General features: G+C 40.3%; 2 protein-coding genes across 9 annotated transcripts in view; one reads left to right on the forward strand and one right to left on the reverse strand.

Moving 5' to 3' along the window:
* Positions 1-1142: 1142 nt before the first annotated feature.
* On the forward strand, positions 1143-7219 carry esd (esterase D/formylglutathione hydrolase). 2 transcript variants are annotated; one of them, XM_068572689.1, is made up of 9 exons: positions 1143-1247; positions 2326-2400; positions 2518-2606; positions 3073-3171; positions 3660-3784; positions 3871-3990; positions 4905-5003; positions 5791-5958; positions 6810-7219. In XM_068572689.1, the coding sequence occupies exons 2-9, from the start codon at positions 2333-2335 to the stop codon at positions 6888-6890; spliced, it is 849 nt and encodes a 282-aa protein (XP_068428790.1). In that variant the 5' UTR covers positions 1143-1247; positions 2326-2332; the 3' UTR covers positions 6891-7219. The 2 variants fall into 2 exon arrangements, with proteins under 2 accessions (XP_068428790.1, XP_068428789.1); XM_068572688.1 differs by having other exon boundaries at positions 1153-1247; positions 2272-2400.
* Positions 7220-10044: 2825 nt separating this feature from the next.
* The window catches only part of lrch1 (leucine-rich repeats and calponin homology (CH) domain containing 1), a 59451-nt gene continuing 41956 nt past the window's right edge, over positions 10045-27539 (reverse strand). For 3 of the 7 annotated variants that reach the window (XM_068572040.1, XM_068572041.1, XM_068572038.1), the window contains 6 exons: positions 27110-27182; positions 25862-25984; positions 20261-20370; positions 19437-19574; positions 19215-19292; positions 14912-16286 (listed from right to left, as the gene is read on the reverse strand). In XM_068572040.1, the coding sequence (XP_068428141.1) occupies positions 15993-16286; positions 19215-19292; positions 19437-19574; positions 20261-20370; positions 25862-25984; positions 27110-27182 (816 nt within the window). In that variant the 3' untranslated portion in view covers positions 14912-15992. Of the gene's footprint in view, positions 12339-14911; positions 16287-19214; positions 19293-19436; positions 19575-20260; positions 20371-25861; positions 25985-27109; positions 27183-27539 lie in introns of those variants that run through there. The other 4 variants (XM_068572044.1, XM_068572042.1, XM_068572043.1 and 1 more) reach the window with 3 other exon arrangements.

The following is a 27539-nucleotide window of genomic DNA, read 5'->3' on the forward strand; positions in this document are numbered from 1 at the left end:
AATTTCTAAATGGAATCGTCCCAGCACACATTGGTGCATGGCTGCAGGCGTGAGCATAATCATGTTGGGAGCAGGGGGAGTATTGAGGATGCTGAGTGAATTTAATCTGCTCTTTTTTTGGGTGGGAGGGGGCTGGTGGGGGTGGTGGATGATTTGAAACGGTCTAATTTAGGAAGCAGTCAAGACCGACAGGACACGAGTCTCGGTGAGCTGTGTTTGTGTTGATAAATAATTTAAGATCTAGGTTGTGTGTACGCGGTGAGAGGGATGAAGACTGCTGAGGAAGCTGATAATATGGGGACCAACACACAAACACACACAGATCTACAAAGACACACTTTATTTCAGGGAAATTAGGGTTTTCACAGAATATAAACATACAGGAGGACAGTCATTACATTTTTATTCACATTTTACTTGCTTTACTTCACACAAAGCAGGTTAGAAGTGGTCGCCAATGGTTAAAGCTTTTAAAAATTCAGTGGTGAAGCTTTATAGCTGTTATGTATTTTGCAGAGACTCTAATGTCTGATGGAGTTCCCCGATGGAGAATGTTTCTGGCCAGCCCGCCTTTAACAGGGAACTTACATTTGAAGGCTCCTGGATTTCCCATCTCTACGTTTCTGCATGCCGGCCATGTCTGCCCTCATCTGCTTGGCTTCTTGTCATATCGTGTCTTGTCTTCATCATACGTTCATGCTCACGCTGATTGTTTGCATATCGTGTTTTTGTTCTTCAGTGATAAATGTTCACGTCACGGTAATAGACACAACATATCTATTTATTTTTATATATCAACAAATATACAGACCGACAGACTTACACACAGACGTAGAGACATGCATATATTTTTTTAAATCTCTAAATATGATTAAAATATTGAGAAAGAACCATTTTTTCACGTACATATATATCACACAATTAGCCACACATTTACCCTATTCTAAAACAGATACATTTACGTAAATCTAATAAATAATAGTAATTTATCACACAATATAATTCATTATTATAATGTACCTAATAATCAATTGCATCTTTCTGCTGAACACTATCGCCATCTAGCGTCCGAACGTCCACATTACTTCCGAAACGTAACGTGTGGAGCGGCGGCCCCCGTGACGTCATTACGTTCAGCCAGACGTTGTTGGACTCTGTACCGTCTAGTGACGCCGCTTCTGCACCGGCTGGGAAGTTAGCTAAGCAATCTGAGCACACTTTTCAGCCTAATACTGTGGTTTAATAAGGTATGCACTGGATAAGTATGCTTCTAGTTCGAGTATTTGCTTTTCTAAAGGTTATAAAAAGCTTTAACGTCTCGCAGACACTCGTAAATGAGCGCTAACAGCACACGAGCTAACTTAAATTGCTAATCCATGCACGCCCCCTCCAGTGTGGGACAGCACGCCAAACTCCCCTTAAGATTTATGTTAACTATTTGAAAATATCTCTGCTAATGAATAAAGCACAAGAGTGGTTATGCGTTTTTAAAATGTGTTATAAAAACGTGTTTTGGTCTATTCCTGGTGTTACGGTATGGTGGTCTACGGTGGCTTAGATAGCACAAAAAGTAATTTCCCAAGATCCCAATATTCTAACAGCTATATAAACAGATCCTTAAATGTGTAAAGTAAAATCACAACGCAGTCTTGTTCAGGGGGACCTCTACTATGCACATGTACATGGCTATGAGATTTTACTGTAGAGTTTTGAAGAAAAGTGACTTCAAAGTCAGCTTCAATGACAATGATATTCATAATTTCACAATTTCCAATTTTCAAACTGCTATAAAAACAGATCGTTAAATTTGTAAAGTAATATCACAACGCAGTCTTGTTCAGACTGACACCAGCTCTGACCATGTGTATGGCCATGAGATTTTACTGTACAGTTTTGGAGAAAAGTGACTTCAAAGTCAGCACCTTGAATAAAGGTGCATTCAGAATTGCAATTGAGGCTCACTCGGCGGATGTGGACTCACTTGACTGCAGTCTGTTACTGCATGTAGCTGTAATACAGCTGCTACGTGTCCATATGCATGATGTTATACAGCAGAAAATAAGCCAGTTTACTCACACAAGTACTGTTGATTAAGTTCCCTTTTATTTAAGATGATTATTTTGAAAGTAAAATGCAGTTTTGACATTTCTCAAAGTGAGTGGTTGAAAGGGATGTGTCTTGCAGTTAAGCTGTATTGTGAAATAAGATGTAATCCACATTAAATCAGTTGAACAGCAGTAGTAAAATATTGGTATTTGTTCGTTATTCTAGGTGACAATATATGCACTGTGTCAAAAGACTATTGTCATTCGGCGTTTTCTACAGATCCAATATGGCTCACACACAAGTGTCCTCCAACAAGTGCGCTGGTGGCTTCCAGAAGGTTTTCGAACATGAAAGGTGAGATTTGTGTGCTAAACATGTACAAATTTACAATCAGACCTTGCGACACACACGCACTCCTACACTTACATATGAAGGTACTAATTCACGTGTGTCTGTGGTTCCTCCACGCAGCTCTGAGCTCAAGTGTAAGATGAAGTTCGCCGTCTTCCTGCCTCCCAAGGCCGAGACCCAAAAATGTCCCGTCATGTACTGGCTCTCTGGTGAGTGTGACGCTGACACAAAGTAACTCACTTTCAGCCGCAATCCCTCAGTTTCATGGTTAAAAAAAACAGTTTAGTAGTTTCCTAAAACAGATGGTCACTGTAGTTTTATTTAATCTGAAAAGAGGAGGCAGATTAATCCACATTTGGTGCTTTATAGTCAGTGAGTAGTTGTGGCAACATGACTGTGTTCAGAATACACTACAGTGTGTGTGTGTGTGTGTGTGTGTGTTTGTGGTCACTTGTCACCTCGTGCAACATTTGTAATCATTGATATGTTTTAATAGTTTTTTCACAACAACAGATACATTACTTGTTAGTAAATACTCTAATTGTCCTTTTTATGAGATTTATCGTCAATAGGAGATGATAGAAAATCACCACTCTGTGTATTTTAGCTCTGTGTTGACTCCAGGTCATCATCATCATCATCATCATCATCAGTTTTCATTCTGTGTTTTTGCAGGTCTCACGTGTACGGAGCAGAACTTCATCACTAAAGCAGGCAGTCAGGTCCCTGCTGCAGAGCACGGCATCATCATCGTCGCACCGGACACCAGTCCACGTATGAACACACACACACTGGCAGTAAAACAAACACACACACACACACACACACACACACACACACACACCTGCTTTCCTTTACCGGAACACAGGTGCTGTTCAATTTGACCCAAATAGGATATTTTAAAGGCCTGATTCTGCTTAAAGTATCAATATTCACCCCATTAGTGATGGAATACAGAAAGTATTCAGACCCCTAACCCTTTTTTTTACTTTGACATTTTGTTATTCTGCAGCTTTATGCTACTTTTTAAAAAAAAATGTACGCTTACCAATCTGCATTTTTACAATATATATCATATCATAATATCTTAGTCGCATTCTTCTCCCTTCTCCAAAGCGTGTGCCTACATTACCAACAATGCAACGGGACTGCTGAAAGCTCTGTGATCGTAGTAGCTCATGTAGCTCGTAGCCTTTAGCCTGCAGGTTTTCTGACTCGGATGGTTTCCTGTCGACGCGTCATTGTTTCCCATCATGCACCAGGTGGCTGCAACATCGAGGGAGAGGATGAGAACTGGGATTTCGGCACCGGAGCTGGTTTCTACGTCGACGCCACGCAGGACCCCTGGAAGACCAACTACCGCATGTACTCCTACATCACTGAGGAGGTGCGTTGGATTCGTGTCACCCGAAACGCCGACTTTTCAATTTTACACTCAGCTAATTAGTTTTTTTTCTTGATGATCTCTCTCAGCTCCCCAAATTAATCAACGCCAACTTCCCCACCGACCCAGACAAGATGTCCATCAGCGGCCACTCCATGGGCGGCCACGGGGCGCTCATCTGCGCCCTGAAGAACCCTGGGAAATACAAGGTATTGCGTAACATTCAGGGAGATGTATGCATGTGTAGAACATTGACGTCTTTATTATCATCAACACCTTTATTTCCAGTAAATGTAACAGGAAAAAATATTCAGTCAATGTTGTTATTCAGTGAATTATTTAAATGCACTTTATACACACAAACTGAACATTAATTCACTGCTACAATACACTCATTTCTAATCCTGAGGAAAACAGCTGTTTAATAAACAAAACAACAAACACAACGCACTGTTTTCTTTTGTTGAAGTCCAATGAGACCATGAGCGTTTTCTGCAGTTTGGAGCATTTTTTTAAATTTAATTTAATTTAATTTAATTTAATTGTTATTGTTACAGAACCACAGAATGAACGTTAGCTTCACATAAACCATGAACTTTAATAGTTAAAATATAACTTACCTAAAATTTCAAGCAATAAAGCAATTATTATTTCATAAGAAATATTGCAAAATAATAATGTATAATGTAAAAAAAAAAAAGTAAAAAAAATAAATAAAGCAATTAATCTAAATATTTATTTGAAAATATTACATAGCAATACAAATAAAACAAGAGAAAGACGAGTTATCTGTAAAATATATATTTTAAAAGTTATTAAAAATAAAGCAAGTATTATGATTATTTTTTGAGAAATATAACATAATATAATATTTTTTTTTTAAATGAGAGAGACTAGATGCAGTTCAGTTATTTGTGAAATGAGTAATGCAAAAAAAAAAGAGCAATGGTCTATTTTTGTCTTCTAAAAAAGTCTATTTAGAGCGATTCAAACAGCACTGTGTGTGTGTGTGTGTGTGTGTGTGTGTGTGTGTGTGTGTGTGTGTGTGTGTGTGTGTGTGTGTGTGTGTGTGTGTGTGCACGTGTTTACTTGACCACTGCGTGTCCTGGTGTGTGTCCTGCAGGCCGTGTCCGCCTTCGCTCCCATCTGTAACCCGGTGCAGTGTCCCTGGGGTCAGAAGGCCTTCTCGGGCTACCTCGGGCCCGACCGGGCCGCCTGGGAGGTGAGAGCTCTGCAGACGAATAATTAATACTTCTTATGATCATTGTTCTGTCTTATCAAGGTGAGGACCGTGCGATTCCATTCAAAACCTCACTTCGGTGAAGGACTGAAGTATTAGTATCTTCAGATTGTTCAGATTCATATGTTGTTTTATTGGATTATAATCATTGATACATTAATGTGTTAATTACATTAATGTTGCTAGAATTTACTACATAGATACTGCATACATTTCACAAAGGGATCCATAATAGTACATTAGAATTAGTTTTATTATTAATCTGAAAAGGAACCAAGGATGTTAAATAAATATAAAGTACACTGTCTCCCTCTGAAACCCAGAGTAGTGGAGTAAAAGTACAAAGTATGATACAATGGAAATACTCAAGTACAACGTTGAGGTTCTTGTACTTCTTCTCAGGTACTTTCCACCACTACTCATTGATCTCTCCATGTCAACACTAAACAAGTGATCATGGGCCAGAAAGTAAAGTTAACGACCACTAACACTCCTCAATAATAATCCCACTCATTCATATGGGATTAACGGTCCTGAAGTCGTCAGTAATGTTATTACATTAGTTTACTGTTAAATGTTTTATTTAGTCTAAATGAAAGTAGAGTAGTAGTTAACTTTGTAGAACGACATCTTTCATCAGATGCAGATCTACAACCAACCAACTCCCGAAATTAGAATTACATTTTTCTGAATTTTTTCGCATTAGTTTCATCTGTTTTGACGAATTCTCCAGCTTCCTGTTCTCAGTTCTCCTCTTTCTCTCCCGAAGGCGTACGACGCGACCGTGCTGGCGGCGTCGTACTCCGGCCCTCAGCTCGACGTCCTCATCGATCAGGGCCGCGACGACCAGTTCTTGTCGGCCAGCCAGCTGCTGCCCGACAACCTCATCGCCGTCTGCTCGGAGAAGAAAATCCCCGTCGTCTTCAGACTGCAGCCGGTCGGTTCCTTCAGTCTTCCACTCTGACGCCTCATGGGGTCATTTAAACACATCATGGGGTCATTTAAATGCCTCATGGGGTCATTTAAACACCTCATGGGGTCATTTAAATACATCATGGGGTCATTTAAATGCTTCATGGGGTCATTTGAACACCTCATGGGGTCATTTAAACGCCTCATGGGGTCATTTGAACACATCATGGGGTCATTTGAACACCTCATGGGGTCATTTGAATACATCATGGGGTCATTTGAACACACGTCAGTTGCATGCTGGGTAAAGCAGGTAATCAAGTAGGGCTGTCGCATTATTTTCCTTATTAATCAAAGTTTTAGTTTAAACGTTAAGGTGAATAATTTTGTTTAATGTAACAAATGACAAGTTTGGACAAAGTCATGTTTAAATCCTCAGTCTGGAAAATGAAGTATATTAATCATTAGAAACATATATAACTAAACATAAAATGAAAGTCTCGAAGCTTAAGAAAAACTATGAGTTGAATTGGTAATAAATAATAAATAACTAAGTATACATATCTGAACATCTAAAAGAAGACAATCTAAAAGACACACAAGGTAATGAGGCTGCAGGAGATCAATAAAACATTTATAGTAACAATGCAGATGAACTATTGATTGTGTTTTTTGGGGCGTTAAACCAAACAATATGCAATTAACCATGAAATAAAAGCAACAACTACTCACAGTATACCAGCTGCAAACCAAAAAAATAATAAATTATCCAATGACGATGTTTTTAAGTTAAATCCCAAACTTGTAGAAGTTCAGACTTGAACAATCCGTTTGGTTTGACCTTCGTGACCTTGAAGTCGTGCTTTCCTCCCGCAGGGCTACGACCACAGCTACTTCTTCATCTACTCCTTCATGAGCGACCACATCAAGCACCACGCCAAGTTCCTCAACGCCTGATCGCTCGCCGGCGGAGGCGAGCGTCCGGCCCGGCGCCTTTCAGACCCGGCGCTCACGCTGAGCTCGCCGCTCTGACCGCGAGGCGCTTTCTCTCTCCCGGCAGGATGACATCATCCGTTCTCTGGAAACCAAACTCTAAAATGAAGATGAGTCTTCGTTCCTTCTGTTTAGACAGACAGCGCTTTCCTAAAGTCTCAAACAAGGACACAAACTTTATTGTGTCATGTGGTTTTTGATAATGGAACCGGTGGAAATGACGAAAATGTTTTTTTTGCTCAGTTTCTTTTGTCATTGAACATTTTGAAGAATAAAGTCCTGTTATTCATTTAGGTGTTTTGTTCTTATTGAATATAGTCGACATGAAAATCTCCAGCTCACATCCGATTTCATGAAATATAACTACATATCTATAGAGATAGATCTATATATACATAACATTCTAAAATAATTGACACTGTAATAATTTATCAGATACAACATGACTTTAAGATTAACTGTTTTCATGCCATATATATTTATAGATATATAGATTTTTATATATTTACAGATCTAGATAAAATTGTAGCTTACATTTTCATCAAAACTGACATTTTACAACATACATATATATTAGTATGATTTTTTGTCATGATAAATAACATTTTCATGAGTTGATACTATAGTATACATTTTAAAAACATTAAATGTAATTTTATGACAAACTTAACTAATCTGTTGTGAAACTCTCCTCGCTGTATTTTCATAACATGAACCCCTAAACCATCGAGATGGTTGTTTCACTTTATTAAAATGTTTCCCTGGTTTTTCGTGGGCTGAGGTGCAGATGAATGACATGAGTGTAATATTAATATGACATCCACATACTTTGTGCATAAAGTACTGAGACTCAGCGATTGCATTATTTAGACAGTTGAGGTCTTTACTGATAGTGATGAGAAGTACAGTGCATTATATACAGTATTCACAGCAGTTAAGGCGACATTAAAGGGACATTTCATGCATTTCAATTTGAGTTGCTGTACAACAAATTACACAAAAGGTTCACAAAGAGTTACAAAAGGTTATGTTACATCAAAGTCACATAAAAAATAAATTTCCTCCCAGTCAGAAAAGTACAAAAATGTGAGTACAGGCCGTTTCTGGACAATATTTATATACAAAATAAGAGACATTAAAAACACCAACACTGCTTCAGCAGGTTTGATTCACCACCATTTACACAATTTACACCAGCGTCACATTTATGAATTCTCTGTTCTCTCATTTCAGATTAAAAAGGTGATTCAAGATTTTCCCAGTTGCCAAAACAAAGATATAAATATAGAAGTTTAAAGTGCAGATTCTGTCGGGTGGGAGGGCGGGGAAGCAGTTTTATTGCTTTTCCCCCCCCGAATGAATGTGATGACGAGTATAAAATTTGTGGATATGAAACATGATTATTATGAAGAAAATGTTCATTACGAACAAGCAAATATCAATGAATGACCCAAATCCTCCATTTTCTTTGACATTATACTCCTCATATCTTTTAGACTGTTTTCAGCAGGCGTTTTGAATTAAATGAAAATGATTTAACGCCACGTATATGGGAAAAATATTAGGACGACAGTTTGTTGCTCTACTTCTATTTCACACGTTTCAGCCACGAGGCAAAAAATTAATACTGTTATCAGACAATAAAAGCCGATATAATGTATATGAAACATTTGCATCATTACTTCACCAAGATGACCAGATAGTGTAGAAATATGTGAACATTTGTAATCATATTGTGCGTTAATCAGATGCTAAAGTTTGTATGTTCAGGTGAAATATACATATACATACATAACTGATCTTTTTTTTTTTTTTAAACATTATTTCAACATCAGGAAATCTTTGTGATAAAAAAAAAATATGTACACAGGCTGAAGTACATTTAAATAAAAAACATTTTATCACAAGAGAGTAAATGTTTGTTTTGGCAACTGTCAAATCGATCCAGTGGAAACATTTATTTTTATCATTTATTTTTGAGTTTTTTTTTACTGCTGAATCTTTGCGTGTCGCTCGAGCTTTGGATCGCGAGCTATATCACATGCACGGAAATAAAAAAAAAGAAAAAGACTCGCCTGCTGGTCCGAGAGCGCCGGGACACTGCTTGTGGGTTTGTTTTGGCATTTAGGAAGACGCGCGATCTGATCCCAGACCTGCCGAGAGCTCCTGAAGGGGCAGCACGCGAACCCAGAACGTCACGTTATCACTATGGTTTATGTCTCAATAACACATGAACGGGTCCAAACGTTTGGTTTTAGTATCATATTGATGTCCCATTCAAACAAATAGATGAACACAGCTGTATAATTGAGACCCCGAATGTATTAATAAAGGATAATGATGAAATGATTCATACGTCCATGTTGATGTTCCCACGCTGCTGCACGACAGCGGAGAACTGTTGCAACTTGTTTTGTGGTTTTGTTTCATCTTGGATTTGTTTTACAATCCAGAAAAGATTAAATAATCCTTATTCCTTTTTATTGAACCATCACATTTCACATCGCTGACGCTTTTATCCAAAGCGACGTACAATAAGTACGCAGTTTAATAATAAAAACGGTTTGAAAATATTGAGTTAATCCTTTTTTCTTGACTTAAGTCACCTTTTTTACACGCAGGACTTCTCAGTGTGGTATATTATTATTTGATGGGTAAATATTACAATTCCATCTCAATTATATTAAGATAAAAGAAGAGAACGGTGATCATTATGGTCCATTACAGAGCCAGCTCTTGTAATTTGCCAGCGGCTACAATGTCATCCGGAACAAGGAAGCATGTCATATTATATATAATATATTACTTTCCCCAATGGGAGTCAAAAGATACCAAATAAAGCAGGAGACATGCGATGCTATTGTTTGAAGTTATAGAAGTATATATCGAAGGAACATTTTAAGAAATGTATTTAAAGTTCCAGATTCAGAGTTCAGAAGAGACGACTTTTATTACCAGGTGTTTAAAAACCTCTTCTGTCTTCACGTGACATTATGATCCAGATATCTTTCAGCTGCTACGTTCATTTAAAACCAGTCTCAGCTCAACTATTTATGATTTATGAATCAACCGGCCTTCATTAGGAACAGTCAAATTGAAAGTGCCGTCTGGCACTTGATTGAATCGCAGCGGCGCTCACTGCCCCCTGGTGGTCGACTCGCATAACGCAGATTAAAGAAAGACAAAACCATCGCCCAGAGACTTCTATATGAAACATGTTCAGCTGCTGGAGAGGAGATTTAGAGAGTCGTTCCACATGACGTGCTGCCCCCCAACAACTCTCAGTGTCGAGCGTGATCTGCATAACCACACACACACACACGCAGACACACACGCAGACACACACGCAGTGGAATGAAGCATCAGTGTAGTAAACCCAAACCGACTCTGAGTCTCAGAATCTCTGATCTCAAGCAGCAGCAGCTCCGGCAAAGATGAAAAAAAATCACATGCGCGAGGAACATTAACTTCATATTTTGAGATGAAACTCTTTGTTTCTGAGTTCATTTTTAGACTTAAAGTGTTTTGCAAAAATGTCCTTAAAAACCAATCCAGACGGTCTGAGCCGGAGGAGCGTCCGCACGAGATCTCTTTCCTCACTGCTCCTGAAGTATTAAAAATCTGATACACAACTGTGATATTTATCCAGCGTCTCTGCGTCTGGAAGTCGATTAACGTCGACACAGAACGCCAGATGATCCGCACACGCGAGGAGTGTTTCCTCGTGTGTTTTCTCCCCCACAGAGGAAACTCAAGCTCGCAAATAAACATCAACCACTGACGGAGTTTCGCTGAAGGAACCCTGGAGATGCGTTCAGGGGACGCGGATTAACGCGTGTGAAAGAAATCAAAGTGAAGAAAGAGCAAATATAAAATATAGATTAGACACCTGGATGTGTGAGACTCCATCAGAGACGCTTGATAAACTCAGATTAGTGTCCCAGATTAACAGACTCGGAGTCGGTTCAGGGACTCCACAGAAAGTCAGCAGAAACTTTCTAGAAAACAGACAAAATGATACCTAAAATATATTAGAGAAAACTATTTTTTGGCATATTTCTTTTTGAAAGTGTACAACAACTCAAAACAACTTATCAGCTTCTCTTTATATTATAAATATCTTTATGTTTAAATACAAATTGTGGTTAAAAGTTGCCTCGCTCCAAGTTAAAACTAGAACATTTTGGTTTGACTCAGTCCAGGAAGACTTTCCACTCAGTGTAAAAGATCCATAATCATAAGTGATGGTTTGTAAAATCAGAGGAGCCTGCGTGATGAACCGGTTTGTAATTAAATAACACATTAAGCAAAAGAAAAAAAGTCCCTGCACCTGTTTTTGGACGACAGTTTTAGGGCCACGGACGCTCAGAAAAACATCTCGGATTTTAAAAATCAAATAAAATGTTTTCATGAAAATACTATGAGAATAAAGTCAAGTTACAAAGTAGCAAAAATCATACTTTTCATAGTTTTACAAGAACAAAGCCACATCTTGTAATACTGCTTCATTCTCAAAATATTATGACTTTGTCAAATAAAAATCTGTAAATAATTTAAATCTTCATTCAGAAAAGTCTTGAAATTAATTTCAAGAGAAAAAAAAGTCTTTGTAGTTTTACTTTTAAATAATAAAAGCCACCTGTGTTGTTCTCTCAATAATAGTTTCCAATTAATTTACAAAATCTCAATATTTAATATTTATTGAATGTTGTAGAATTATGACATCGTCTTGTAAAATTGTTTTGCTCACCAAAATATTGAAACTTAAGTTAAGTGTCTGGTCAATGTGGCCCTAATACTTTGTCATATTTTTTGGTACAACGAGTGAAAGAAAAAGAAAATAAGAGAAAATATATTCTTCTTCTTCTTCCTTTCTGTTAATAATCATAGAGTTGTGTTTATGCTCTCTGGTCGACTGTTTGTATCTCTCATGTTCATCTGAAGAAATGGAGGAGATCAGTGGTAATGTCCACACACATCTCCCCTGAACCTAACACAAAAACAACTCATGTGACGGTGAGGATCAGCTGCTGGTGCTGCTTGATTCCTCCACCCGTCTACGAGTGGCATCAAACTGACTCCGCCCAGAAGCTCCCTCTCCTGAATTAGCAAACTAATCTGTAGTTCCCTTCACGCCATTTTGCATCTTTGAATCTAACAAAATCACTCTGTTGCTGAGAAGGATGCAGAGGAGCGCTTGCAGCTTAAAGTGAGGCTTTTGATCCGGGGGGGGGGTGGGGGCGGCGTGTGTGTTTGTTTTACACGTCAGTCGGGGGAAGCTCCACCCGTCTGTGCCGCTCACGTCAGCGGGGTGCGTCTGGAGGACGGCTCGTCCACCAGAGCCTGCACCGTCATGCACAGCTTCCCCAGGCCCTTCTCCTCCAGGATGTGGTGAGGAAGACACAGCTTGTCCTGGGAGGCCGGAGGAGGAAGAGGAGGAGGAAGAGGAGGAGGTGGAGGACAGAGGAGGAGCGCAGGAGCAGATGTGGAGGCAGAAAAGAGACACAAAGGATTAGGACACGGGAAAAAGCTCCACACATTCTGGTAAAAACAATGGACCAGCGAAACCGTTCTACAGAGTTTTTGGCACATACTGGTGCATACTGCCTCCAGGAGATAGCCATAGCCCACACTCTGACTGTCTCGTGGTAACACAGAGGGAATTTTGTCACTCGTAAACTATTTAGAAAATGTTGAAATTTAAAGTTGATATGTAGGTGTTAAAAACTTATGATTGAATGAAAAGTAATTTCATTTTAGAGTCAGAAGTAAAGATAATGATGAATCTACAGCTAGCAGACAGTTAGCTTAGCATAAAGAGTGCATAACTTTGTCCCCCAGAACGTCTTAACTTCCCTCCTCAGGTTGTTATACCTCGTTTGTTCGATCTGTAACGTGTAGTTATTGTTTTACAGGCGTCGCGTGGTCGGACTTCTTCACCTCCATCTTAAACAATGACTCCGTCCAACAGACAACATCCCTAAACTGCATTTATTACCTCCGTCTTTAACAGTCAAATATCGTACATTAGTCATAAAAATAATCCTCCTCATACATGAAATCCATTCACATCATCAGCACAAAGTAAAAAAGCAAAAATGAAAGAAAGAAACAGCAGCAACGGTCATAATTAATTCACAGAATATGAAATGTAAGAACATAAAGTAACAATTCATGAGTTACTCATCTTACACTGGCTTGGGTCAAATATTCAGTGTATGACAAATATAATAATATAAGGCATCAAAGATGAAAGGCCAACTACCAGTGAAGACGTCTGCGATCGTTCAGTTTCTGTGAATTAATTGACAGCCAATCAGCTGCTCACATAGGCGGGACAAGTTGGGTTTCCTACTAAGTTGCAGCGGGCGCCAGCAAATATCCACATCCCTTAGTTTTTAATTCCTCTAAACATTACAGTGTCATAAACTAATCAAATCCCCCAAGATAAACTGCCTTTTTTTAAATTTATATATATTTATATATATATATATATATATATATATATATATATATATTTATATATATTTATATATATATATATATTTATATATATTTTTATATATATATATATATATATATATATTTTTATATATATATATATATATATATATATATATATTTTTATATATATATATATATTTTTATATATATATATATATATATATATATATATATATATATATATATATATATATATATATATATATATATAAATAAACTCTTCTAGTGTCTATAGCCCTTTACATGTTCACACAAACAGTCACGTTGCATATCAGGATACAGAAGAGTTGTAAACTCAGAAAGCAAGACAAAGATAAAGAAATATAGAAAAAAATCACATTTTTCTAAAGATTTAAAGCATCATATACTCAAATATTGTGTTAAAATAACAATTCACATTCAAATTAAGACCCCAAATAACACCTAACTGATTTTAAAGAATCATTAATGAATATAATATGGCTTCCGTTTCGCTCCTCGACTCTTTATCGTCACAAATTAGAAAATCCCAGACGCTCTACTTGTGTCGCTCTACTCGTGTCGCTCTACTTGTGTCGCTCTACTTGTGTGAATCATGTGCTCGTGAGGAACTACTGTGAAACACGATTTCAAGGCATCAACTGTTGTCGCTCAGATTCTCATTTTAAACGTCTCGTGTTCAGAGTTGATGGGGTGTTAATGGAGGCCGTGCTGCTCATCCTGCACAGAAGCAGCTGTGTGTTTGGCGGCCATGTTGGAGTGGCCTGTTGTTCAAGAGAAAATATCTTTGTAATATGTTCTTCTCCAGTAAAACAAACGTTCTTTTATTGCAAGATTTGTACAAATGCAAATGAAGGCAACTCATCTGTGTTTTCCCATCTTATGAAACCAGAGTGTGTTGATCTTTATGCATAATGTGGAGAAACTGATCTTACTTACTTGAATAAATGGTCATGTGCATGTAAACAGAGCCACTGTCACCATCATCTTTGAGGAAAAAAACTGTTTATGAGAGCATTTATGTTAGTTTAAGGAACCGCTACATGATGAACAGACAGTTGCTGCCTTTATATTATTAATGTATGTATTTAAATGTCATTGGTCAAATCTCGCCTACAGACGACTGATTGTCGAATTATTTATGATTCATTACCCCCTCCTGTTTAGGCATCGATAAAAATGAGTTAAAACAAGATAATTGGCCAAGATATGTGTGACTAACATTAGGTGTAGTGTCAGAATAATCAACAGCACTTGTGTGTGTGTGTGTGTGTGTGTGTGTGTGTGTGTGTGTGTGTGTGTGTGTGTGTGTGTTGTTGCGGCGCTGTCCGTGGTACTGACACGGAGCAGACGTCAACGGCCAACAATTAGATTTGTGGGTGACGAGAGTCATCTCTAATTCGTGTGTGTGTGTGTGTGTGTGTATGAGTGTGTGTATGTGTGTGCATATATATATATATATATATATATATATATATATATATATATATATATATGCACACACGGCTGCGACCATTTGTCCACTAGACCTCCATGATGGTGCTGACTACAGAGTTTCTTTTGTCACAAAAAAAAGAGGTGAATCCCGGCCAGATGTTTCATTGTGTGATTGTTGTTCCAGCACGGTGTTCAAATCCCTGACGGGTAAGATGAAGAGTTTTCATGGCTGCACCTAAACCTTCTCAGACCGGCACAGATCAGATCATCTCTGCTGTGCAGCGTGTCGAGGAGACATCGTGACCTGATGTCCACACATTTCCTGCCTCTGTCATGAGTTTCGGGTAAAACACAAAAAAAATGTTTGAGAGCTGATTTTAGTAAAACAAAAAACAACAACAAAGAAGCTGATGCTGCATTCAATCACATGGGATGAAAAGATTTGGTGGTTTGAAGATGTTATATCGGACATGTGGGATTACTAAGATAATTATCTCATGGGAATATTAAAATGTCAGGACACTAGTTATGCTGTTTGCTTTAGTTTTGTTGTTGGTTTTGTGTTCATAAAAAAATGTAACAACAAGCTCCAATGAGCAACTACGGTCTGATAGAGAAATGCGTGTAGCTGAGTGGTACATAAAGAATACAGCACACAATCAGCACTGTAAGAAAAATACTGTTGATTCATTTCATGGATGCATCAACCAGAGGTCTCTTCACTTGTTAACTTCAGAGCCACAGTTCTCCCAAAGTAACACAACGAAAGCCGTTCAAAACCTACAAACAACAGTATCAAAGTTGTAGTTTACAACTTAAATAAACAAATAGCTTTTGCTTTTTTGAGGAAAACCTGGCACAACTATTGAGAAAAATAAGTATTCTATTCTATCTGAGAAGAGTAACACGCCTTTTTACTACTCCCAAGTTATTTAGGGTGTAGTTCTTTGTGTATAACGCACACATGTGGACCAACAAATATCAACACTAATGAATATTTCCACGTAGTTTATGTATTCCTAGTTTATGTTGGAGCGTGATGTTTCCCATGTGACATGAATGCAGCAAAAAGAAAAAAAGGAGTAGTCGCTTGGGCAGAAAGAGGGCGGGCCCTGGCAGGTGACTGACAGGAGGCTGTTGTCACGGTTACGTTAGCTCGCTCCAACTATAGGCCACGAACAGCAGAACTAGGCAGAGGACGTGAAGCAGGCTCGAGCCAATAAGGTCCCAGATTTGCCAGGCGGGAGGCGGGGTTTGAGTGGTAACGGAAACAAATGAGGGAGTCTCTGACACCCCGAAGGAGGCGGGGCTTGGAGTTGAGATCGCCTCGTCCCGTTTCCTGTTCGGAGAGGTTGCGTCCAACGCAACCAGCGTCTGAACTGTGGCGCAAACTGGCTGCAGGCGGCACTGGATGATGTCATAGGGCGAACAGAGGGAAGACTAGCGGCCCCCATTAGGAAGATGGAGGAAAATAAATGTAGGAAGGGAGGAAAGGAAGGAGGGAAAAGGGCAAAAGGTGGGAATGAAACAAGGGTGGAGGGAAGAGAGAAAACAAGGGAGGAGGAAAAGGAAAGAGATGAAGGGGTAGGCAAAGAAAAGTTAACAAAGAGGGAATGAAGATGGAACAAAGATGGGAGGATGAATCAAGTGGAGGAGTAAGAAGTAGGAAGAGAGGAGATGAAATGTTTACAAACAAATGAAGGGTTAAGAGGAGAAAAGAGAAGAGATGAGTTAAATATTCTCCAAGGAAGAATCAAAAGACAGGTGGAGGTAAAGGAGGAAGGAGATTAGAGGTGAAGAAGAACCAGAAGTTAATGATGGAGAGAAGTAAACAATAGAGAAGGAAGCAATCGAGGAAGCAAAGAGGGAAACAAATTGAAAATAATTCGTTTGAGAGGAAGACATTAATTGAGAATGTGATGAAGAGGGAAGAGAGAAACCATTGAACCAGAAATTAAAAACAAAGAATGAGAAAGTGGGAGGAGGGGGAGGAGGAAGAGAGGGAGGAAGAGGGGGAGGAGTGGGAGGAAGAGCACGTGGTGCGATCCAGCCGGAAAGTAAAAAAGAGAAAGAAAAGGCAGGAGGTTAACACAGAGGTCAAAGGTCACAGACAAGAGTGTGAGCTGGTGGGGGTGAGGCGGGAGCAGGCAGGGGTTACCATGACGAGAAGCAGGGATGCTTACTGAGAGGACGGAGAACAGTTTGACCTCCCCTCTCGCCCAGTAAGCAGACCGTGGAGGAGGACTGGGGAAAGTGGCTGATGGGAGAGCCAGTGCAGCAGGCCAGCACAGAAGCTATAACTAGCACGTTAGCACAGAAGCTATAATTAGCATGTTAGCTCGGAGAAGCTCTCAGCAGGCTAGCTCGCGTAATCGTGGACACTGAAAGCATTCGCCAGCTTGCCAAACGTCCACACAGAGGCAGGAGAGCGTCAGCAAGCAGCAGCAGCAGAGATGGAGGTCAAAGGTCAACGAGTCAGTTCAGATCAACGGCTCAGAAAAGGAATACAAGTCCTTTCTCTCAAAAAGGGAAAAACAAGACAAAAACAGTCTGAAAACAAAGGAAATAAACAAACACGGTTTCAAAGATGAAACATAAAAAAAATACAAACAAATATAATTTGATGATCACATTTAAAGCGACAAAAGTCCCGATGAAGCGATAGAAGACTGTTGCAACACAAACTTACGTTATTATTTGTATGGCCCCCGATGGCGAGCAGTCACTATAATTTAAAAGGCTCTAACGCTATTTACTCTAAATTATATACGTTTATATTATAAATACACACTGCTGTACATACTGTCATATTCACACACCATATGCAACTTACATTGTTCATCCTGTATTTATTCCAGCACTGCTGTACTTCTGTTTACAAATATATTGTGTTGTTGCATTTATATGAAGATAGACCTTTATATTTATATGTGTATGTAGCAGCTGAATGCTTGTTTTACCTTTCAGCTTCTGTACATGTATTTTTGTTTGAACATACTTGTATGTGTTTACATACTTGGCCAATAAAGTAGATTCTGATTCTGTAAAATGGATGGCTCCTTCATGCTCACTCTGACTCGACAGGAAATACTCGTCTGCATGCTCAAACATCTCTAGTGCGGCTCTGACGGCTAAGCTGCACACCACACACACACACACACACACACACGTTTACTTGGCTCACTTTTGGGGACATTTCATAGAATTCATTTCCTGGAGACCACTGACCAAAAAAAAGAAGAAAAACATCGCTCTTTTTTATTAAACTAGGGTCCACACTTGCACAAACCATCCCCAAATAACTGGTCTTTAGTCTGAAATGTGTCCCTGAAGGTATCCTTAGCCAGAACACACACACACACACAGTAAACACACAGCAGCTGTGTTTCAAACCGATGCTGCCGCTTCGATCGGCTGCCGTCATGATGGAGGAAGCTGAAGCCACAGGCAGCGATGACAGCGATGATGATTCAGCGTTAAACGTCGACATTAACAACCGCACTTAAAAGCGATGACAACAAAATGGAGGCAGGTAGGAACATTAAACCAGTCGTGGGAGAACGCCGAGCGGTTCTCACATTGTAATTTGGGGAAAGAAACATAATTTGGGTAGTAAAAGACGTTTAGTGAATTGTTTCATTCAGAAGTTCTCAAATTAAGATTTGATTTCTTCCGCAAGCTTCTGATCAGGTGATAAAACGTTAACGTGGAATCATCCGACTTCCTCCCAGATCTGGTTTACAGTTTAGTGTCGTCATCAGCGTCCTGCAATAATCCTCAATTTCAGTTTACACCTCATTGAATAAATAAATTACAAAATAATGAAGCTGCTAACGTCAACTGAAGCCAAAACATGTTGATGACGAAGTGCAACTGTTAGATACGGGGGAGGTTTCTCTGATGAACTGGGGGTGTTTTCAGGTCGGGAGGTTGCTGGATTGAATCCCAGGAGTCACTTCAGCAGCAGTGAGGCCGCTCAGGTTGTATATAAATGATAAGTCGGTTTGCCACAACTCTCCATTGATCAAAACACTGGACAATAAACAACAACCTGGGTTCAGACCAGCGTGCAACATCCGTGACATCTACTCATTAATTATGAACTCTGCTGCAATGATTAATCCTCTACAACAGAGGCTGATAAATGCTGACACTGTGTCGCATCAGCAGGGGAAACTACACCAACTAACTTCCTGTTTCTAGCACCTTCATGCACTTGTCATGCAACGCCGACTCCAATAACGCCATGGCATGTTTTAATAGAAGATCGATCTGAAATGAGCAGCGACTTGAAAACGACCCCCAGTTCAGAGAGGCGTCCTGTAGTCGGAGCACTAACGGAGCGTAGTTATTGTATAAATGTCTTACCTCTGACAGACCGATCTTTCTGCAGGCGTCCAGGAAGTTCTCCACATTTCTCCGACACTTGGCCATGCTGAGTTTGGGCTGGAAGCACAAAGTCACACAGAAACACAATTATGCAAAAGTTTAGATCAGAAAGGACAACCGGTAGAGCTAGACTGCGCTCTCAGGCTCCAGAGGATCATGCACATTCATCTCAGGGGTCAGAGGTCAGGACTTCAGACGCACCACTGCAGGCGAGGGGACGTGGATGCTGCCGACGGAGCGCGGGCGAATGTGATTGGCCAGATGGCAGAGCACGACTCCGTCCATCAGAGACGAGCCGAGGTCCTCGGGGAGGACGACCTTCAGCCGGCTCTCGATGCTCTGAGGAGGAAAGAACTGATGTGAGCCGGTATGCGATGGGTTAAACACCTAAAAAAGGACCGATGAGTCCCTCTTAGTGATCATCAGTGGATGGTATTTATGGCTTTGCAGAAACAGGAAGTGCATTGACGCACATTAAGAAAATGTGTCACTTTGCCTCAAAGCACTTCTCCATGTGTGCATTGCATTGTGGGGCGGCGTCCATTATTAGCACAGCCAAATGTGTTTGATAGTCTGAATACTGACATTGAGTGCACTTAGTAGTAGTAGTAGTAGTAGTAGTAGTAGTAGTAGTACTAGTTGTAGTAGCAGTAGTCAGTGGTGGGAAATAACCCAGTCAATTAACATAAGTTCAATTTTAAGGTATTTGTATTTTAGTACAAATACTGTATTTCCATTGTATGCAACTTTCTACATCTACATGTGTTAAATTGAGCTCCACTGTTACCATCTGTAACATTAAAGTGATAAACACATTAATATCTCAATCATTCCGTACCAAACTATATTTATTTGATTGGTACACAGCCAATGTCTACAACTGACAGAGTGTAATCATTTTAGATATTTCTCCTTAAAATATTTGGAATTCTTTTCATAACTGATTGCACTGGTGGACAGCGCCACACAATGAAGACCCAGCTTGTAAAAGACAACAGAATTAATAAACAGCGAGCGTGTCTCACGTCTCGCAGCTGCTCCGTGAGCTCCAGCTCCTCTCGCAGCTGCTCCATCTTTCTTCTCATGGTGAACTGAGGATCAACCGACTCCAGACTCTTGTGGCTCCGCAGGAACACTGAAGCAAACACAAGAGGAAGAAGACGGGCGGCGTGAGACTCGCACGCACAGCGGCAACTAAGGACACATTTACACCTTGACGCAGCATCTCTGACGCAGACGAAACGGATCGGGCGTTTGGGACATTTCTCTGGCTTCTGAGGAGGAAAGAAGAGACTCTAAATGGAGTCTAAAACAACCGCTCTGCCATGAAATCTCCTTCATGAATATTAATATGTTCAGTTTGTGTTGAGTCGACTGTGTGATGATGTTTGAAGGATGCTATTAATCTGTACATACCAGAAAGTGTGGACACACGTGCAGTAAGTGACTTCCTGTGCATCCACATCTGCACTCGGTGACACAGAAGAAAAAAAAAAACTTCCTGCCATAAAAGATGTAGGAAGCTTACGTAAGCGCAACATTCACATGCACTCATGCAGCTCAGTGCACTTTTAGCTCGGGCTTTGTCGCAGGAGCGCTCATGTGGAGGGAGTTCATCTCCTCTGAGAGGACCGCCTGCAGAGCCACACGCCGAAAGCTCACTGACCGGCCATACATTAAAAGCTCTGCGCACAGGCATTTATCTTTTATTGTAGCAGCTGTCAAAGGATTCCTGAAACTCAGGATGAACTTTACATTTTAACAAAGTACAAACACGCAGTGCTAAAATGCTTAACTTGTATTTAAAGTAGACTTTATGAAACCTATTTGTTGAACTGCTCAGTAAAGTAAAAAGTACAAGTACCGCTGTACACCTTACTACTTAAGTACTTAAGTAAAAGGCCGTAATTATTTTACAATTCTTGGACAAAGAATGTTACATCAAATTAACTTGAGGTGCAGGCTGGTGGATGAAGGCTGCAGGGTGAATCCTTCACCTCCTCCTGTCCCATGTTCCACACATTAATCTACATTTTACAGCCACACGAAGCTAAAAACAGCTCGTATCTGTGTCGTTCCCCTGAGTGACCTCCAGGAGGAGCTACAGGCTCTTTACTCGCAGCTTCATCTGTTGTTGTGAAGACCTGAAGTCTGCAGGATGTTGATGTTTTTAACACTGCAAAAGCCTGTTCAGCTAACAATCCTCACAGCCCCGTGGCTGCGCTGAGCACATCACTAAACTACAGATGTCTTAAAGCATTAAAATTGACACTCTGGAAATGATTTACAGCCAGCTAATTGTCTAAACTCTTTAGTTTAATCTTAGGTCAAGTCATTTTACAAGCTGCTGTACTCCTCCCCGCTCTGAATGTCTCTCTCTGCCAGCACAACAGTTTGAGGCTGCAGCATCTCGTTTCTGGGTCTCCTCCTCCGACGGGTTATTTAAAGATTTCGGAGGATATTTTTAAAAACCCTGCATGAAAGCGTGCAGGCCTTTTTGATGTCTGTTTCTCAAATTATTCCTGAGGGGTCGCTAAGTGGGAACCTGCTTCTTTCACAAGATCAGTCAGCCGGTAGTGAAACTAAAAGACAGGCCCACCCTCTGGTCTGGTGTTAACGTGAGCGTCCTGCAGTCTGGTAAAGAGAAACTGCACGCGGGCAAATCATCTTTCTAGTGCTGCCAACTTGTGGTGACATGTGGTGCTCATGTTCTTTCCACACATCCAAAAGTACACAACAGTACAAGCGACCGCTCCTGCCCACACCAGGCTGCTCTTATGCCTCTGACTGGCTTCATACTACTGAGACTTGTGGGTATCGTAGTATTTAGAGCCATCCGTGAGGACAAATTCAGACAAGAAGTCAAGAAGCACAGCTGCACATTAAACTAAATGCTAACATCAGCGTCATACAGACGGACAACATGGCAGTCCCCCAAAATAGAAGCCTAAACGTCTTGATCGCCCCCCTGGTGGCTGGGTTTATATGCAGTCTGCGGCTCTTACAGTCGCTAGGTAGCTTTGCAACATTTACACTCATATATTAAATATCACAAATCAATGTATTAGAACACAAGTCAATTTGATAATGAGTATATTCATAGAGATATTAAGGTCACTTACTAGTGTGGCATAGCATTTGATTCTCAAAGTGCATCGTCTCTTGTGTTCCAGCGTGAGATACTAAATACATAAATAGTGGTAAGAGGTAAAGTATGTACTTTTCTGCTGGTGATGTTTGTTGCCAGCAAGCAAACATATCTGACTTAGTGAAGATACAGATCCAGAGAGCACATCGTTATCTACCACAGCCATTTCCAGTCTCTTTGTTACCATGGTGACTTTATAGACCGATTATACACCTGTGTGAGAAAGAGACGCGCTCTCCTGGGAGAACGCGTCTCTTTCCTGAGATTTGAGTTTCTGTGAAAAATCTGCAGTCAGAGCAAAATGCTGAGGTCTCACACAGAAAGTAGTTTTTTTATTTAAGCAAATGAGAAATATTCAAGAGAATATGCACAAATAAAGGAATATACAATGTTTAGGTTATATATATATATATATATATATATATATATATATATATATATATATATATATATATATATATATATATATATATATAACCTCAACATAAAAATGTCCCACCTCAGCCTGTTTATTCTTTTACTAAATTAAAATCAAAATGTTTTCAATATGAGATTAATATTCTCATCTCAATTTACTATTAGTAGCCTCACCTTACCTCAGTGGCCTTGGAAACACTATAGCGGGTGTTTTGTGTCTATAGCACAGAGGGGATACTTAAACACCTGATAAGATCTGTCCGGGGATTTAATCTCTTTTACAACTAAACAGTGCAGGGGAAACAAAACCTGCTATAGATTCAGACAGTTTTTTTTGTTTTTTTCTAAAACTCAATGACTTGCAACCACATTAATCAGCAGCTCATTCCACCAGCTAATGGATTAAAAATAGTTAATATTTTGGGTGAAAAATTCTATTCATGTTCCTGAAATGAAATCATGACTTCCTGTTAAAAATGGATCCCGTTTCCAGAACTGACAACCACCAGATGAACTGATAATCTACTGTTACTGCACACGCACACACACACGCACACACATACACGCACACACACAGGGTGGTGATTGGTTGTTAATGAGGTCAGCAGCAGTGATGATGCGAGTGTGTATGTCACGCTCCCTGAGGCCTAAACCCATTATAGACCGTTAGTCATAACGTTATCACACCGAAACATAACTGTTCATGTAGAAACACTTTAGAGGAAGAATTAATGTCTCCGTAAAACTCTTCTTATCATACTCTGTTCTTCTGACTGCAAACGGCGAGATCATCTGAAAGAATGATTGCTATATAAATAGCATGATGCTACTTAGCACAATCATTAGCAATCCGATGTTAGTTTGTCTGTATGCTCATGTTTAGCATCGCAATAATATTCAGCATGTGGATTATGTTATTTGTCTCAAGCTAATAAATGGTAAAATCAGGGTCAACGAAGCTGTTGTATTATGGGTTACAGCGGACACAGCAACACTAGAGTATAGTCAGATTTTATAACAATGAAAATGTAAAACAGGAGCAAAGTAAATCCACATTTTGCTCCTGATCTTCTGATTTGAAGTCAACTCTGGTGACCTTTGACAGGTATTTAGATTTATTGAACCCTTCAAAGTATTAATTAAGTATGGGAGGAATAGTTTAAAGCTATGAGTACAATACAACTGCGTGTCAGGTTATCGAGCTAGCTCCCAGCTAACTTGATCAGCTATTGTTTCGAGCTTACATGCTAATGCAAGTCATTGGTTAGCTCATCAGCTACAGTAGTTTGGAAAGACATTTTTGCTGAGTCACTTTCTGGTCTGATGTGCTACTAGACTGTTAACTCTAACAAAGCATGTAGGACATATTTTAAACTAGTTACAAGTCTACTACAATGACTCTGTCATTAGTGATGGCACAAACTACAGTGTTTGAATCAGATGTGAGCAATAAGCCCGCCTACGGGAGGTCCACCCGACATGACAATGAAACCCAGATTTCACGTGTTGTGGTTTGAAAGTAAAGTGAAGGACTTGTGAGAGATTTGTTAACGTTCAGAAGTTCTCACTGCGAGTGTGTGAACAGTTTAACAGCTAACAGGCGCTGCTAACTTCCTGCAAGATATGAGAGCCTTTTATGGGCCAACTGACTCAAATACAGCTCGCCTCGGGGAGGACACACACAAACGCACGCACGCACACACCGACACAAACACGCACGCACACACACAGCTGTGATCCATCTAAAATCTTGGACTCCAGTGGAAGTAGGATACTCCTTTAGGGACAATTATCTAACACTTAAAATATAGCAGCTAAAAATAGACACACGTACACACTATTGTCCAGACGAAACCCAGACGCTGCGCGCACACACACACACACAGACACACGCAAACACACACAGACACACTTGAAAAGACATCAAACAATTCTAATGTGGCTTCTGGTTGTCTTGATATTTTGACGTTTGTAGCTCACACAGGATGCAGCACGCAGACGGAAAAAGTAAAACTTTTTTTTTTAAAACAAATCCATTATAGAATTATTGCTGAGAAAACTAAAAATATCAAGGCAACAAACTTCAATCAAACTTTTGTTGAAGCCCTAGTAAAGCAGAGTTTGTCGCGCCAACTTATTTTCACAGTTTTTAAATTTCAGTAATGACAAATTGCAAAACGTATTCACGCCAACATGCACAAGTTGGCTTCACTTTTTCTAACAGTGTTGAATTCATATAATTTCAGATTTCACAACGGCTCATCTTGCATAAACCCTGTAGTTGCTCCTCTCCAGAATCTTTGTGCTCACACATTCTGGTGAGCTTCAAAGCCTGTGTGTGTGTGTGTGTGTGTGTGTGTGTGTGTGTGTGTGTGTGTGTGTGTGTGTGTGTGTGTGTGAGAGACCACACTTTTGTAGTAATTGACACACACTACACATGAAAGTAGCGTGTGGTAAAGCTCCTCTTTCATCAGTGCCTAGTGCTGCTACCACACACACACACACACACACACACACACACACACACACACACACACACACACAAAATCAAACTTATCGCGATGTCAGTCCTCGCCAGAAGGAGGCGCTGGTGAGTCAACATGGTAACAGACAAGAACACACAGCCAATCACTGTCAAGACTGTAAGCGTTCTATGTCTCTAAAGGAAGATTGTTGGAATATCATAGAGGAGTTAAAAGGATAAAGCCACTGAAATCATCCAACTATGAAAGAAATGTCTTCCTTCTTTCCGTTTCATCCTGTCTCCAGTCTTTATGCTAAGCTAAGCTAACTGTAAACTACCAAATCAGTCCTTCAACTGGCTGCTAAAACAGATCGTCAAAGAAAAACAGCGGTTAGACAAACACAAATCACACACACACAGAGGGTGGCTAACTTTCGACCTGACGATCTAGGACACAACGAAATTAGGGATAAAAGCTGAAGAATAAAAATCCCAAACCGCTGGTCGAGATGTTTGAAAGAGAGGCTGTCAGCCGCCACCTGAGTCTGACTCTGCAGCCACCGAGGCCGCTAGGTTTTTAAAAGAAGTGTAACCTACCGCGGCTGTGCATGCCTCCGTCATCATGGCTACGAGGGGTGTCTCTATGGCAGGACGAGGCCTGTGAGAGGAGGAAGGGGGCGAGACAGGTAGGAGGCGGCGAGCAGGGCAGCGAGGGCGGAGCTACAACCAGGAAGTGTGAGTGGTCAGAGAGACGGAGGAAGTGGGCGTGGAGCGTGTAGTGCGGGGAGGTGAGGCACCAATGGTGAATCAAGTACAGCAAGGCAAAGGTCATTCCACGAAAACACACCGCGAAAAAACACCAATACCACCAGGATACAAGTCCCGAAAAAAAGTGGTTAAGGAAAGAAAAAAAAAAAAACAGACATCAATGGGTATTTAAGCAAGTAACAGACATGCAGATTAGATCGGATGATTTTCACGAATAAAAGTCATGCAACAGATCAGTGGAAGGAGAAATGAAAGAGGCAGGAAAACAGAAAACAAACAAACAAACATGTCAATCAGAAAAAGATGGCGACGAAGGGGGAGATGATAACACGTAACACAAAAACAGCACAAAAACAAAATAAATATTAGTGGCAGTTCACATAGAGATAACTTTGACATGCTGTTAGCATTTTGTTAGCTTAATTAGCGGTTAGCAACATTTCACACACTGGTAACAGCTAGCAAACAAAGGCTGGATGGTTGCTAGCTCTAAAGAAATGAAATAAAAATAAAAAAGCATGGGACTGAAGTTTGCTACGCTTCCACAGACACAGCGGACACACACTGGTATTCCCTATACGCCTGCAACAACTCTGGGTGAGCTTGTGTTCAAACTAGCCCTGATTCATGACGGTCCCTTTCATGGTCCTGTATCATCAAGGAAACACACGTCTAAGATGCCTCGTTAAATGAGCTGGTAGGGAATCTTCTTGGTGAGAAAAATGACAGCAGTCCAGAAGGGGAGAGTAACTGAGTGCATTAACTTGAGTACTGTACTTATGTGCAATTCTAAAAAGGTACTTAAACTTGCATATTTCCATTTTCTGCTGCTTTCTCCATCTATTCCACAACATATTAGCAAGAACAGACAAATACGGTCTATTCGGAGCAGATTCCTTCCATTAAAACTCGTAGTGTCCAGGGGTTTCATCATCACCAACACAACCAACAAATGAAGTACACCTCATCAGCATGGAACTGTTTTCCACAACCACACAGTGCAAAAACCCGTGAATCCACCTGTAAGTCAGGCAGCGCAGGTATCTGCTCCGCCCTCTGAGCCCAGAGCCAACTCACCTGAACGGGGCTTCAGTCCAAACACCGGGCTGGAGAAGGCTGGAGGCCCGCCGGCGTGAGATCTGTCGTTTCGCTGCAGCAACAGAAATGGAAAGAACACGAATAAGTACTCGGTCTCATTAACAAACAATGGCAGCATAATTCATTGAACAGATGCTGGATATTCTGAGTCCTGTGCTTCGTTTTGGGAGATGTTTGCAGAGACGTACGGACTGACAAACGACTCCACAGAGTTATAAAGTACACAGAAACACATGTGATGAGTTCAGGGACCAACAGTTAACCTCCGAATTGGCTCAAAGACTGCAGCACTCTATGCCTCCCTCCTCTGTCTCTAACTGTCATTAAACTTATATAACCAGCAGACTTACTCAGTGTCAGCACTCTGTGAGATACGTGCTGATCCTTGAATTTAACAGAATTTAAGTGG

Source organism: Clinocottus analis, unplaced genomic scaffold, assembly GCF_023055335.1.
Source record: "Clinocottus analis isolate CAN_PGR_092001 unplaced genomic scaffold, fCliAna1.0.p SCAF_12, whole genome shotgun sequence".
NCBI lineage: Eukaryota > Metazoa > Chordata > Actinopteri > Perciformes > Cottidae > Clinocottus > Clinocottus analis.